The following is a 16,265-nucleotide window of genomic DNA, read 5'->3' on the forward strand; positions in this document are numbered from 1 at the left end:
CTGTCACCCAGGTCGGAGTGCGGTGGCGCAATCTCGGCTCACTGCAACCTCTGCCTCCTGGGTTCAAGCGATTCTCCCGCCTCAGCCTCCTGAGTAGCTGGGATTACAGGCGCCCGCCACCACACCCCGCTAATTTTTGTATTTTTAGGAGAGACAGGGGTTTCACCATGTTGGCCAGGATGGTCTTGAACTCCTGACCTCAGGTGATCCATCCACCCACCTCGGCCTCCCAAAGTGCTGGGATTACAGGTGTGAGCCGCCTCACCTTGCTTTAATTTCTCTTAGCAATACCTGACATTACAGCAGATAATTCCCATAGACTTGTTTACTGTTTTCTTCCCCAACAGAATGTCAGCACTGTGAGGTGAGGGTGGAGACCATACCTCTCATATTCTCTGCAGAGCCTAAGGGCCTCTAGCAGGGCCTGCACACAGTTGGAGCTCTATAAATATTGGGTGGATAAATGAGTGAACCGGGGGGGGACCCCCTGACCACCCTTTCGCTCAGTAATTCCTCCTCACCCTAGTTCTCCTGCCATCCTCTAAGCATTCCGAACTGTCTTCTCTCTGTTCCAAGCATTTGCTTACACTGTTCCTGGCCAGCTCAGATAGCACCTCCCATGGGAAGCCTTCCTGAATCTTTGTGCCTTCGCTCAGCTCCCTCCCCCAGCTCCAGCTCTACTTTCTTCCTGTCTCCCTTCTAAGGTTTCTAGAGATCTGTCCCCACAGCTGGATGCCTGTGTCTTGTTCAATCCCATATCATTTACTCTACAGCCTTCATCAGGTGTCAGCTCTGAGCATGTCCTGGCGCCCCTAGGAAGGCAGAGATGAACAAGTATGGACTTGGTTCACAGACTGGGGGCTGTGAGGAAGAGAGACCTGTGTGATATCTGGGAAGGCTTCCTGAAGGAGGGGGCATGAGGGACCCTGCAGTGTCAGCAGTGTTCCCATCTACTCATTCTGCTGCCCATAGCTGTGGCCCTGGGCAAGGCTCTTAACCAGCTTGGATCCTGTTTTCCCATCTCCCAAGTCCTCTCACAGCACTTGCTGGGCATGGACCATGTGCAAAGCCCATGCACATGCAACGAGGGTGAAACTGGGGTCTCTGTGGGTTCCTCCAGGCCCACTGGCTGCCACCCCTGCCAACTCTGCTTCCAGCCTGCTTACGGTGGGTAGGGCATAGAACTCGCCCTCACTGAGCACCTCCTGGGTGCCCGGCTCTTGTTTCTGGGATATGATCCTCCCAACAAGCTGGGGAGGTATGCTCCATCTCCCTATTCTCAGCAGAGCACGGTCCAAGAGGTGTGGCTAGCAGCACCAGGTCACAGGCGGGAGGTGGTGGGCTGAGATGGGGGAGGTGGGGAGCGTGCATGTTGTGGGTGGAGTGTGTAATGAAGTGCACGTGTGCCAGGGAGGGCATGCAGCCAGGCTCAGGAGCGTGGTGCATGCAGTGCAGCTTCCAGCGTTTCTAAAATAGAAGCAGCACCACCCCTGGCCCCCAATCCTGCCTCTTGATGCCCGAGGCCTCTCTGTGGTCTGGGCCGTGGGATCCTGGAGAGCAGCTTTGTTAACAGGAGCCCCAGTTTTCCCCTCTGCCCTGAGCTTTCTCAAATAGATTTTTGGGTGTGGGCTTTGATGAGGCCTGCTGGCTGTTAGGCCCCAAACTGAGTCCCCCTTATCTTGTCTGATGGCTGATCTGGCAGGGGACCCAGCAAAGGCAAAGGCCCAGAGACCAGAATTAGGGCAGGGACAGGCAGCTGCAGCTTTTGGTGTGCAGGGAATGGAAGGTTTAAGGACCCAGGGGTAGAGGATGAATTCAAAGGGGACCCGGAAGCTCAGTCCTGGCCAGATAAACATCCACACCCGCACCCCACCTCTCACCCTTCTGCCCACCCATGGCCCACTTGTCATCACCAATTCATGGGCTCTGGCTCCACAAACCACAGAATTTGAGCATGTGGCTTATGGTTTTGTGCCTCAGTTTTTCCATCTGTAAGCAGCAGGGAAGTCCCTGCATCATGGGGCTGCTTTGAGGATTAAATGAGCTAATTCGTGTCCAACGCTCAGCTGAGGACTTGCTGAGCAATTAGAAATGTGACGATGATTAGTCACCATCTGTCCTCGCCCTCGTTTAGAGTCTAATGGGGGAGGAAGGCGTTACAGGGATGTACACAGGCAGGTTTACCCTGGTCACCGCCATGTGCACGCAGCGTGGGAGGGGTGGGAGATGGAAGCCCAGCGGGTGGGGGATCGGGCTGCCCAACTGAGCCTCTTGGGGGAAGTGGGGTTTGGGCCTTAGAGCCCCTGGCTGCTGTTGCTGGGGAAGGCCTTGGGGGATCTAGATGATAGAGCAGCCCTTGGTGAGGAGAAGCTGGGGTTGTGGCTTCGCCCTGCTCAGCCCTGGGCCCTGCAGAAAGGGAGGTAATGGGGCCGGAAGTGACCCCTCCAGCCACGTTGCCATGGCAGCCCTGGGGCCTAGAGAAGGGGTTTCCAGCCAGTGCCCCAGGCCTGGCTGGGCTGGGGGTCCTGTCTTTGAGCTGGAGCCCTGCCAGGGATCCAGACTGCCTGGGCCAGGCGGTCCCTGCCTCTGAGCATGTCCAGATGTGGCCTAATGGAAGCCACATGCCCGGCTCCCTGGGCTGGGAAGAAGGGGTCCGACGTCTGTTGTCACTCAAGGGGCTTTGTGAGGGCGGCTTTTCCCGCAGGGCTGGCACAATGGAGGGCCGCATGGAGGAACCCTCGGGCAGGGCGGCCCTCAGGAGGTCGGAGGTTCCCAGAGCAGCTGGGGGCAGCCCCTGACCTGCAGAAGGCCTCTCAGCACAGCCTGTGGCCCCAGGAATGCATGGCAGGAAAGGGGCCCCTTCCTCAGGACCTCACACAAGCAGGTTCTGCAGGGCAGGAGTATCTGAATGCTGTGATGCTCTGGCTAACAGGGAAACCCTAAAACTCAAATGACTGCTGCTGTCCACTGCAGACACCCCCCAACGCGGTGACTCTGTTAGGCACCGTGCTCAGCGCTCTGTGATTACTGAGCCGCGTAGTCCTCACAACAGCCCTCTTAGTTTACAGGAGTGGAGAGCGGGCTACAGGGAGCTCGGGCCACCGCCTGTGGACACAACGGCAGAAAGTGGTGGAAGCAGGCTTCTCTACTGCCTTCTTCAGCTCTTTAACCTCTGACAGTGGTTCTTTTTTTTTTTTTTTTTTTTTTTTGAGTTTCACTCTTGTCGCCCAGGCTGGAGTGCAATGGCACAATCTTGGCTTACTGCAACCTCTGCCTCTCAGGTGGTGATTCTCCTGCCTCAGCTGCCCAAGTAGCTAGGATTGCAGGCACCTGTCACCACGCCAGACTAATTTTGTATTTTTAGTAGATTTGGGGTTTCACCATGTTGGCCAGGCTGGTCTCAAACTCCTGACCTCTGGTGATCCACCTACCTCGGCCTCCCAAAGTGCTGGGATTACAGGCGTGAGCCACCACGCCCAGCCCACCCTCTGACAGTGGCTTCTGAGTGCCCAGCATGTGCACAGGAGCCGGTAAGATGCTGAATGTACAGGGTTAAGCAAAACCCAGCAGAGACCCTGACCTTGGGGAGCTTGGGGCTTTGAGGAGTAGATAAAGACCCCAGCAGTCACAGAGGTGTGATGTTCTGAGCAGTGATATAAGCTGAGGAGTAAAGTGGTGAGCCTCACTCAGGGGATCTGACTCCTCCTGGGGGTCAGGGAAGGCTCCCTGGAGGGAGCCTTGAGCTTCCACTTGAGCTGCAATGTGGAGGATGAGGTGATAAGTGGGCAGTGGTGAGAAGGGGGTGCTCCAGGCAGGGGAAACAGCACATGCAAAGGCCCCGTAGCCAGAGGGAATTGAACTTGATTGAAAGGAAGCTCTGACTGGTGTGAGAAGAGGCTGGGGAGGGGCAGGAGGGAGCCATATAGGGCAGACGGTGGCATGATCTGATTTGTGTTTGAGGCGCTCCCCCCAGGTGCGGGGCTGTCCCCTCTCAAACTGAGGGAGCTCTGGGCCTTTCCAATGTCCATGGGTCTGTGAGGCCCCCAGATTCCCCAGGCTGTGGCAGCATAGGGTTATCTGCCCAGATTAACCTGTTTGCTAGAGGACTCCTGAAGCCTCTCTTCTCCAGTGTTGGCCACGGGGGTTTCAAACCTGCGTGGGGTCTTAGGAGCATCACCCCAGGTCCCCATGGAAGCTAGACCAGGTTTCTGGATCTGCAAGCCCCCAGCTGATGTGACAGAATCACCCTCTGCAGGAGTTCAAGGCTCCTAAACAGGAAGGGGTCAGCCTTATGGGGGCTGTGGCCCCTGTTTAGCAGCAGAGCCCTTTGAGGACGGTTCTTAGATAGGCTCAGCGGACCATTCCCCTTCTCACCACAGCTCATGGGGTCTTCAAATGGGGTGTCTAACTGTGCGGGGCTATGGAGGACCTGCTGGGAGCAGGCATGGATGGGCAAGAAGAGGCCTGGGCCGCCTACCAGCCTCTGCACAGCCTCGGGCTGGTCCCCATCTGAAGCCTGGGTGCCCTGGTCCTGGCTGCCTGCTCTGATGTGCCTGATGGAGTGTGTTGAACGCTGTGTCAGGTGGCTTGGAGGATATAGGGTCAGGAGCGCAGGCTCCAGGGCCTTCCAGGCCCACTGCTCACTGGTTGTGTGACCTGAGCCTCCAGCACCACCCTTGAGCCCCAGTTGCCTCACTGGTGAAACAGCGTACATGGTTGTAAACACTCGGTGCTGCTGGAAGGACTGATGGGAAGCTGCCTGACCAGCTCGGAGAGGGGCCTCCATGGAGTGAGGGTACAGCTGATGTGGCCCCACCACCTCCACTGGCCCAGCACGGCCAGCGCCCCTGCTCAAATGGCCCACCCACCTCACCTCTGTCCACGAGTTCACTTCTTTCTACAACACAGGCTTGTGAGATTAGAATTTGCTGCAGACACTTAGAAATGGGAAGATGTCACATAAAATTCAGCTTTCTGGCTGACATTTGTTGAAAAATTGGCAGAGGTGGCCATGCTAGGCTCCTAGACCACAGGCCAGCCACCGGGGCAGCTGAGAAGAGACCGCCCTTCGCATTTCCTGCCAGGACACGTGGGGGCCTACCGGGCTGAGGCAGGAACCCTCCTCAGGGCCCCCAGCTCTGCAGATGTGCACCTTCTGGACCCTTGACCACTACCGCAGCCCTACCAGGGGGCCCAGCACCTCCCACAACAGAAACCCCACTCCCACCCACCCACCCCATCCCAAGAACTGGGCCTGGGAGAAGGTGCACTCTCACAGCCTCCTGCCCACACCAAGGGCCTGGGCTGGCCGCCCTAGGCCTGGCCCCACAGTCCAGCATCCCCAGCCCCAGGCAGAGACCAGGGGCAATGGCCAGAGCCCAAGGCTGCCCTTCCCACACAAAGTGCCCTGAAGAAACCAGGACAGGGTCTTACCTTCAGGGCTACTTCTGGGGACAGAATGGACAGAGTTGGGGTCTGTGTCCTCCTTCACGTGGGAATGGGGCAGAACTTGCGGCTTCCTGGGCACTTCCCGGGTGGGTGGGATCCAGGCTGCATCAGGCAGTGGTGTGGATAGGATGGTGTGGGGGCTGGGCTTGACTGGGTCCCTGGGAGAGCCAGGCATGGCCTGAGTCGGGACGAGAGCGGCCTTGCCCAGGCCCGGTGCAGGTGTCGCGCCCTCCAGCCCAGTGCTGCGGGACGTGGCTTGGGCATCCGGGATGAGGTTCTCTTCAGGCCTTGCCCCAGCTTCTGCCCTTGCCCCGGCTTCTGCCCTCTCCTCCTGGATGGGAAGACTGGGTCCAGCTGGGGCTGTAGTGGGCAGCCCATCCAGCCCCCTGTGGCCACCTGCTGCCAGCTGCTCAGTGACAGCCATTTCCTCTCTCTCCTCCTCCTCCTCTTCCTCCTCACTGTCCTCGGTCACTCTCCTAGCTTTGGCCTGCACTGGGGCTGGGGGACCCAGGGCAGCAGCCGCTGTGGGCCTGGGGAGGGCAACTGGCCAGGGGGGTGCCTGGATGGTGGACAGTGGCTGACTCCCACCTCCCAGAGCAGCTGGGGGGCCCCCTGCGCCTGCCTGGACTGCACCTGCCTGGCCCTCGCCCCCCAGGGCTGCTGCTGCTTCCACCTCGGCCACCTCTTGGTCATAGCTGTAGGGGTCTTCGTAGTGTCGCTCGGGGTCACCCTCCTCGGCATCTGAGAAGTTCCCGTGGCAACCGGGGAGCTGGTAGCAGATGAGCTCTCCACCGGCATCAGGGCAGTGGCAGGCCCGGCAGGGCGGCAGGTGAACAGTGTGGCCAGCGGCGTACTTGCGGCCCGCGTGGACGCAGCCCACCTGGCCGCACTGTGGGCAGCTGTCAGCCACCACTACAGCCTCGATGCAGTTGGGCGGCAGCTCCGGGCACAGCATGAACTGGCAGCTGATCTTGCCGCCGCCTGGTGGGCAGGAGCACTCAGTGCTGCCGAAGTCCACAAAATAGGACTGACCGGCGGGCACGCGGCCACGCACGAAGCCACCCTGTAGGCAGTCGTAGTACTGGTAGCCCTCGCAGGCGCAGCCCTGCTGCACACACGTGGCGCAGCAGGCACCCGGCTCCAGCGCCTCTTCAATGCAGTTCTCCAGCGGCGGGCACTCCACGCCCGTGCAGTCCTGCCGAGGGGCAGCTGCAGCCACGCTGGGGCCCAGGGCCAGGGCCAGGCCCAGAGCAAGCCAGGCTCCTGCAGGCTCCCAGAGCAGCACCATGGTCCAGACCAGCCCAGGACGGTCCCCTCTCCTGCAAGACCCTGGGGGAATCAGAAAGGAAGCCTGTCAGTACTGGGTGTGCATACACAGACAGGGTGCACACCGGCACGCACGCGGGCAGGGGGCCCAGCCTCAGCCACCTCACATGCATGCTGTCATCCCCAGGAGCACACTAAGGACTGCCTCCCACACACACACAGGCTCTGCCACACATGGCGCAGATCACAGACAGGTGAGTGTGCAGTCGCTGGGTGCCACAGGTATTGACCTGGAGTCGCTGACAGCCCCACATGTGTTTGCTGGGCCACTCGATCCTCCATCCTCACCTGCATTCTGAGGCAGGTCCTCTGAGTGAGCCCTCGTGCCCACACACACGCATGCACGGCCCCACACCCACTCGGTCACACTCACCAGGACATGTCAGGCAACATGCCCCATAATCCTCCATGCAGTCACACACGCTGTCTCACCCACAGCATGCCCACGTGCCAGTACATACCCTGGGTGGTCTCACACACACAGTCCCACGCACACACCCGACCAATCCCTCCCCCCAGATCCCTGACTCAGTCCCCAGCCACGCACCACAGCTGCTGGCCAGAAAATACGGTCAGTGGGGAAATGCTGGGCAAGAACAAGACCCCCACTACAGCCCCAGCCTGCAGACTCTAGGACTCAGGAACACCCCTCTGAGACCCTCGGGACTGCAGGCTTAGCCCCAGGGGACGTTCCTGTCCCCCTCCCCAGTAGCACTGGCAAATACATCCTGATGCCTTGCTGTCCCTAACACCCCACCAACTCCCCCAGTCATGTCCATTCTCCCCGCAATCTGTCTCCACTCCCTCCCCATCGTCTCTACCCCTTCCTTCCATCTCTAGGCCCTGTCCCTGCTCCAGTCTCAGCTCCGATCTGCACTGGAACAGCCCCACCACCTCCCTGCCCACCCCGTCTCCACTCCTCCCCTTTCCCAGGGAACCCAGTCTGGTCCGAGAGCAGCTGGCCCCGACATGCCACGGCCCCACAGCCCGCCCCAGTTTCCCATGGCCAGCAAGGAAAGGCCTGGATTCCCAGCTGAGCCTGGCACTCAAGGCCCTGCAGGAGCCATCCCAACCCGACCCTCCCACGGGCCCTTAGGCCTGAACTCCCCCAAGGGCTCTCTTCTCCCCTCTCATCTTGCACAAGCCACTCAAATGCCACCTTCTCACCAGTCCTCATGCCTCCTTCCTCCTCCACCCTGGCCCAAGTCCCCGGTGCCTGTAGCCCCACTTGTGACCCAGTGGCCGTACCTGCCTCTTATAGACAGCGTGCTCCCCAAAGTCACAGGCAAGAGCTCCTTCTCCGACTCCCAGCCTATAGCGCAGCCCCATAGGGCAGTGACGGAGGGACAGCAGGACTCGTTACCACAGCAGTGGTCCCTAGGCCTGCCCCATCTCTAAAGGAACGCCTCCTCTGTGCCCAGTCCCTCTAGGAACCGGGGGTTTATCAGCCAGCAAGACAGGTTCCCAGTGTCCTCACAGCACTGACACCCTCAGGGGTGGAGGGGCAGATAATAAAGCCAAGAGCAAATCTGTAGAGAACTGAACGCCAGGCAGGCATGAGCCCCATGATGAAATAAATGAAGGGAATCAAGGAGACGGAAGGAAGACGTGGCAGTGTCAGGGGAGCCCGTGTCAGTCCAGCGGAAGAAGAGGGCTTCTCTGAGGAGGGCTTCTCTGAGGAGGGCATCAGGCAGGGAGTGGCAGGGCCAAGGGGCTGAGGGTGGACCAGCAGCAGGAAGGTGAGGGACAGAGAGGGCCCCCAGGGCTGAACCACACCAGCACACGGGTGGTAACTGCGGAGCAACGGGCTTCCAGCCTGCTGTGAGGGCCTCTGGGCGCGCCTGCAAGCGCTGGAGCCTGGGACTCTCCAGTGCAAGGGACCCACCCAGCTGCCCACTGCGCTGAGACAGTGGAGCCAGCAGGGAGCAGGTGAGAGAGCCCAGGGCAGTGAGCGAAGAGAGGCAGGAGACGGTGGTACAGGGGATCTATTTTGAAGTAAGGACCCACAGGATTTGCTGATGGATAGGATGCAGTGGACAGAACAGAGAAGTCCAGGAGCGCCTGGAAGGGGGAGCTGTGTGACCGAGGCAGGGAAGGCTGCGGTGGAGGGCCATGGACGGGCAGGGAGATGGAAGCCCATGCCCAGACCAGGCTCAGGGCCTGGGGAGTACTAGGGAGCCTTTGGGGCCTCGAGGGCTGACGCTCCTGCCCTCACACTGAGATGCCACCTCAGGAGGCTGGATACTCCATAAAGCCACTGACATTAGGAGTGGGCCCCTGGGAGAATCAAGGCCTTTAATCCCAGTCAGCAAAAGCAAGGACCCTCCAGACTGCAAGGGAGAGGCCCTCAGGTCCACTCTCAACAGTTCTTTCTGTGTTTGTTTTTAGAGACAGGGTCTTACTCTGTTGTCCAGGCTAGAGCACAGTTGTGTGATCATAGCTCATCGCAGCCTCAACCTCCCGAGCTCAAGCAACCTTCCCACCTCAGCCTTCTGAGTAGATGGAACTACAGGCGCACACCACTACACCCAGCTAATTTTTTTTTTTTAACAGGGGTCTCGCTGTGTTGCCCAGGTTGGTCTTGAACTCTTGACCTCAAGCAGTCCTCCCACCTCAGCCTCCTACAGTGCTGGGATTACAGGCGTGAGCCACCGTGCCAGCTGACAGTGTCTTTGAAGAAAGGAAATCTTTGGCCAGGCGAGGTGGCTCACGCCTGTAATCCCAGCACTTTGGGAGGCCAAGACAGGCGGATCACTTGAGGTCAGGAGTTCGAGACCAGCCTGGTCAACATGGTGAAACCCTGTCTCTACCAGAAATGCAAAAATTAGCCAGGCATGATGGCGTGTGCCTGTAATCCCAGCAACTCAGGAGAATGAGGGAGGAGAACTGCTTGAACCCTGGAGGTAGAGGTTGGAGTAAGCTGAGATCGTGCCACTGCACTCCATCCTGGGCAACAGAAGGAGACCCCGTCTCAAAACAAAAGGAAATCTTTGGTGAATTGAGACCCAAGCTCCCTGCCCTCCTGCCTTCAGGTGCATCACACACCTAGGCATGAACGTTACGTCCTGAGAGGACAGTACCCCAGCCACAGGACACAGGGCTGTCCTAGAACTTCTTCCAGAAGAACTTCCTTCCCAGCCCACCCTGCCCCACCACCTGGTCCACCAAGTCTGTCCCCTTGCTCTGCTCACCGGCACAGCCCCCAGGGTAACCTGGCCCCTTGGCCCCCTGGGCCCCTGGCATCACATTCTGTCCATGCTCAAGCAATCCCAAACCTCAGGCTTGCCCATCTCCCCACTCCAGGCCCAGGGCAATGATAAAGAACATCAGGCCCAAGCCTGACTCTGCATTCTCCACATTTGCTGCGCAACCCCAGGCATGGCCCTGGCCCTCTCTGAGCCCTGGTTCTGCATCCACCCAGTGAACGTGTTCCACCATACCTCAGGTCATGGTCGGGGGCCCATCAGCATTATCTGGCCCATAAGTGCATTTTGTTTGGCGCACACAGTGGGTTTCTCATTTTAAATTGGTTACCAGCATGCATAAATTGAAAACGTTCACATAAAAATTCAGGTTTCCAACTCCTGTTTCAAGCCACAGAGCTCTGGCCACCCTGAGATGTCACATGGGGTGTGGGTGCCCAGGGTTCCCCATGTTGTCTGGTCCCCCCCAAATGCATGCAGCTCAGAGTATCCTGGTGCTCTCTGATGGTTGTATGACCACTCAGGAGGGGAAAGGACCATCTGGGATGTGTCGAGAGGGAGTGGCCCATGTGGTGAGGGGGCCCAGGCCCCTTGGGGTGGCTCACCTGGGAGAATAGCAGACCTCACTGTCCTCACATCTCCACAGCTGCTCCCAATGGGGCGTGTATGTGTGGGGTGGGAGGTGGGGGCATGGAGGAGATGGCAGATGTCAGCTCCAAGTGGAGAACGCTCCCTCCAGGGCAGGGACAGACCAGGCTGCTGGGAAGGAGTGAGCTCCCTATCTATCGCCAGAGGTAAGCAAGCAGGGCTGGGGACACCCGTACAAGAGAGAAGCAGGAGGGCACAGTCTCTACACTGCAGGGTCACAGAATCAAACATGCCCCTCCTGGGAGCTCCAACTGAGCTTTCCCACAACCCTGGCTTCTGCAGACAGCCCCCAACCCACAGCAACCTGAAAAAAGAAGCCCCTGGAGATGGGGTAGGGAAGGAGGCCTGACCTCCCTGCAGGGGGCAGTCCCAGCAGTCACAGCCTGGCCAGCAAACAAAGCCCCTGGGACTGGCTGTGGTGGCCAGCCAGGCAGTCACACTGCACCAAGCCAGCCCTCCTGGTGGGGACGCAAAAAACAACAAGATACAAAGTAAAACCACTGCAGCCTCTCCCTTGCACCCATCAGGAAGGCAAACACTAGGATAGTGGTGTTATTATCATTCTTATGCCACTGGACGAAGTGTCACCTGGAGCAGCCTCTTTGCAAGGCAGTACCCATGTGAGAATTCAGCACATGCCCTCCATGACCCTGTGCTTCTGACGCCCAGTATGCGACTCAGAGATGTCTGTACCAGGTCCATATGGCCCCTGGTGGTCACCGGGCTGCCATCTGGGGACAGGAAAGGTTGGCAGGTGGAGGCCATCGGGCCAGTCACTGTCCAGGCTGGCCTCAGGCTACACCCCTAGGAGGGGTGAGGGTTGGCAACTGCTGGCATTTTTAAAAGATGAATGCTTTATGTATCATGTGTGTAACATATATCACAGCACTAAAAAATAGGCAGGAGACAGGATCTTGCTCTGCTGCCCAGACTGGTCTCAAACTCCTAGCCTCAAGCAATCTCCGTCTCAGCCTCCCAAAGTGCTGGGATCACAAGCATGAGCCTCTGCGCCTAGCCATTCCTCTGCATTTGGCGGCCCGTTCTTCATAGGAAGAGCCAAAATGACAATGGACATTTAGGTGACAATGAGGACGTCAAGCCACCATGAAGTGGCACTCAGCACTTAGCATCTGGGAGTGCATCCAGCACTGTGAGCAAGGCTTTGCCACCAGAGTGGAGACACAAGAGCAGGCTCCAGACAGGACCAGCGGTGGGTGGGGTTATCACAGCTTTGGTCTTTGTTGATCAAATCCCTGCTGTGGGTGGGGGGACCAGGGTATTCTAAAGTGGCAGCAGGGTTCACACCTAGGGTTATGTACTCAGGGCCATCACTTGAACGTGCACAGGGCAGTGTGGGGGCAGGGAGACATTCAGCCAGGGTCTCCCCAGGGAGTGTCCAGCAGGGACAGGTGACTCAGCATGCAGTGTGAGCCCCCTGGAGACCTGCCCACTCCTCACAAGGCACCTGGGGCAGGCAGGATGGGGAGGGAGGGCTCCGGCACATCAGAGTCAGAAGTGCCTCAGGATGTGGCTCAGGCCCCAGCTGCCTCTCTCACCTGGCCACAAGCTCCTCGCTCTGCTGTCCTGATAGGGCTGGGCCCCAGCCTACCACAAAAACAAACACACATCCTATAGTAAAGCAACACTGCCTCCTTTGATAAATTAACCTTCACATTCATCCACAGCAGGCCCCAGATGAAACCTCTCTGGGCTGGCAAGGACACTGGAAGGTCAAGGCCACCTGGGGGGGACATCCCCAGTACTGCCACTGCGGAAAGAGGGGATCCCACCTTAGTGAGCACACAGGCCACAGGATATGACACTGGATCAGGAAGGAAAGGTCTTCCCGCCTCCAGTTCTGACCCTTCTGGCTCTGATGAGATCCAGCAAATACAGATCTGGGATGTGCACAGGCATCTCAGAGAAATGATGGAGAACGGTCTAGCATTTAAGGATGTCCTGTACAGTATTTGGGACCCATCTGTCACTTATCTGAAATTCCAACTTAACTGGGCAACCTCCATTTGATCAGGCAACTATAGATAAGAACAGAGTCTCAGGTTGGCACCAGTATGGCTTTAAAATTTTTTAAATATTTGCAGGGGATCTCTTTTAAAAAATAATAAGCAGCTATATCAAAACACTGGGACTTGCAAACTGGGACTGCTGGGGATAGCAGCAGGGAAATAAACACACAAGACACTCACAGACAAGACAGTGACAAAGAAACCCATAATCAGTACCACCTGGCCCGCTGGCTGTGCCCACACGGCTGCCCCTGGGCCCGAGTCCAAGCAGAGAGCAGGCACAAACCAGCCACCCAGCCTGTTCACACACAGATGTGTTTGTGGGGCCCACGTGGTGCTTTTTAAATTAGTTGCCAATATTATTCATTGATAATTAGTTTAAAATGATAACATTTAATGTCAGGACACTTGACACTGAAGCTGTGGGGCCCAGCAACAGGGCTTCCCTGGGCTAATTTGGATTCACACTCCCTTCCCATTGGCATCGTTGGGCTTCCTGGGTCATCTCTACCAGCCTGAACACTCCAAGGCCTGAGCGTCTCTTGTCCACACCAGGAGAAGAGAGGCCTGGATGAAGTGGGAGCTCCTGCCCCTCCAACCACCCCACCCCAGGGTCGCCTCCAGAATAGCTTGGTTTCCTGGGTTAGGACCTGCCTCTTCTATATGTGATAGATGCTGGGAGTTCTCACCCTCTTCCAATGAGGCCACCCCTAGCCACATGGTGTAGTCGGCCTCAGCAGGTCAGCTGCATCAGAATCCAACCCAACGCCCACAGTAATGCAAGACCCATAGTGCTCAGAGGGATACGTGAGCTGCACACTGTCTTAGACGGGGCTCCCCAGAAGCAGAGTCCGAGGCAGGGACGCCTGAGGGCATGGTCTGTCAGGGGAGAGCTCTCAGGAGAAGGGCAAAGGAAAGCAGGCAGAGGCAGGGGGAGCTGGGCAAGGCTGCATCTCAGCTGGAGTCCAGTGACCCACGAGAAGCCACGCAGTGTGGGGGGCACCCCGGGCGCATCCCACTCAGAGGCATGTCAGTCACTGGCCAAAGACCATGGAGAGTGACCTCCCAGGCACTTCACGGGGAAGTGACACCTGCCAGCAAAGGGCAGGCAGCTGGAGAAGGCACAGGTGTGAGCCATCAGCAGCCAGCACCTGTGGCCGCTGGGAGACATGTGCACCTCCAGGTGAGAGACCTGGGTGGGCACCCACAGTGGCCATGGAGTTTACTAAGCACAGACATGCAGCCACACACCAGGCAGAGGCAGGGACGACAGCCTGATCCCAGAAACTGTCCAAAAATCTACCCTTAATTTATAAGTGGGCCTGAGACCACCTGAGGCCCAGAAAGTAATTTTTTAAAAATAATATTTGCGCATCCAAGTTCACTATAGTGTTATGCATGATAGTAGACTCAAGTCACATGGATCAACCCAAGTGACCATCAATGGATGGATGGATAAACAAAATATTCCATACAATGGAACATAATCAGCCTTGAAAGGAGGGGCATCTGTGCTGCAACACAGATGAACCCTGAGGACACTGTGCTAGGTAAATAAGCCAGACACCAAAGGACAAATCCTGTGTGATTCCACTTCTATGAGATATCTAGAGTCATCAAATTCAAAGACAGAAAGTAGAATGGTGGGTGCAGGGACTGGAGGTGGGAAGCAGGAGGAGTTCCTGCTTAATGGGGACAGAGTTTCTGTTCACGATAATGAAAAAGTTCTGGAAGTAGATAGTGGCAATGGTTGCACAATGTGAATTTCCATAATGCCACTGAGCTGTGCACTTAAAAAGGTTAAAATGGTAAATTTCAGCCTGGCGCGGCCTGCAATCCCAGCACTTTGGGAGGGCAAGGCGGGTAGATCACGAGGTCAGGAGATAGAGGCTATCCTGGCCAACATGGTAAAACCCCATCTCTACAAAAAATACAAAAATTAGCCAGGTGTGGTGGCATATACCTATAATCCCAGCTACTCGGGAGCCTGAGGCACGAGAATTGCTTGAACCCAGGAGATGGAGGTTGCAGTGAGCCAAGATCGCTCCACTGCACTCCAGCCTGGGCGACACAGCAAGACTCCGTCACAAAAAAAAAAAAGTAAACTTCATGTTACGTATATTTTACCAAAATAAAAGACAATAATCACACATGTGCACTGTAGAGCCAAAGGTAAATACCCAAAGAACAGGGAGAAGAAAGGGAAGAAGAACTGCACTGAAGATGGACAGGAAATAAGGGTTGCTCCTGAGACCTCCCCTTAGCAGTATGCTTCCTGGCAGCCAAGGCCAAAAGGGAAATTAGAGGGTGACCCGGTGCTCCTTCTCTGATAAGAGGAAGTCATCTAGTTCACTGGGAAAAAATAAACTTGTTCTTGGCACAAAGCATCAAGTAGGGATTTTAGCTGTTAATCAAAATTCGTGTCTAACCATCACTTCCTCAGTGCCAACACAATGCCAATCACTGGACTGCGAGTTTCCAGGGATATTTATTTTCCTTAACCATTTAACACCTACAAATGAGGAAACTGAGGCCCAGACAGAGTAAATGATCTGTCCAAGGCCACATAAGTAGTAAAAGGTGTGGGGATTTGAACAGGTCTGTCTGGCCGAGAAAGTAGAGCTAGAGTCCTTTAGTTTGCAGCTATTCATCAAACAGTTGCTACCGGTCAGCCCACTGCAGGTGCTGGGATACAGCAGTGAACAAGATGAAAGAAAGCCCTACCCGCATGCAGCCAATGTTCTGAGGGGGGAGAAGAGATAAGGGTGTTGCGACAGAGACAGACCGAATGCTCCTTTGGCAAGAATGGTCAGATGAGGAGGCCTAGGAGGCAACATTTCAACCGACACTTACTTGGTGATATCATGCAAAAATGTGGTGGCCATGCAAAGATCTGGGGAATGGTATCCTAAGCAGCACTAACAGCATGTGCAAAAGCCCTGAGGCAGGAACCAGCCTGACACACTGCAGCCGGCATGCAGGGAACGAGGAAGAGAGTGGTCGCTGGGAAGTGAACAGCACAAAGAAAAATGATAGAAGTGGGGAGGGGGGACACACATATCAAGGCAGAAGAGATGCCAAGGAGAGGGCGATCAGTCAGTCACTGAATCCGGGGCCCAGGGACCTCAGCAAAACATCTGGTACATTTAGTGGATGTTGTCCCAACAGGGTGGCAGGGCCACCACTAGGTCACAGCACACTGGGAATTCAAGAACAGACTGTAGACACCCCTTTCGAGAAATCTGAGACAGATTCCAGTCATAAAATACAAAACCTGGTAAAATCTAAGCTATATCATTTAGGGACTGCAAATGTAGGAACCAGAACTAGAAAGTCAAGCAGGAGTTGTCACCATCAAAGTCTAGTGGCCAGTAAGGGAAATCGGAGGACCTATGGGGGCAAGCAGTATCCTCTTGCTTTGCCCAGGTGGTGGTTATCCAAGAATTTCCTCTACCACCCTACACCGACTTTTAGGTACTCTTTTGTATATTTGTTTTTTTTTTTTTTTCCCTTCAAAGAGACTTTGTATCTAGCTACTTGGGAGGCTGAGGCAGGAGGATTACTGGAGCCCAGGAGTTGGAGGCTGCATTGAGATATAATCACACCACTGCAC

At 56.4% G+C, this 16,265-nt stretch overlaps 1 protein-coding gene across 2 annotated transcripts in view; it reads right to left on the bottom strand.

The window, feature by feature from the left end:
• FBLN2 (fibulin 2) overlaps positions 1–16,265 on the bottom strand; it is a 92,140-nt gene that overhangs the window by 61,082 nt on the left and 14,793 nt on the right. For both annotated transcript variants that reach the window (XM_054483732.2, XM_054483731.2), the window contains exon 2: positions 5,434–6,777. In XM_054483732.2, the coding sequence (XP_054339707.1) occupies positions 5,434–6,736 (1,303 nt within the window). In that variant the 5' untranslated portion in view covers positions 6,737–6,777. The remainder of the gene's footprint in view (positions 1–5,433; positions 6,778–16,265) is intronic.

The sequence above is a fragment of the Pongo pygmaeus genome, chromosome 2, assembly GCF_028885625.2.
Source record: "Pongo pygmaeus isolate AG05252 chromosome 2, NHGRI_mPonPyg2-v2.0_pri, whole genome shotgun sequence".
NCBI classification, from domain to species: Eukaryota; Metazoa; Chordata; class Mammalia; order Primates; family Hominidae; genus Pongo; species Pongo pygmaeus.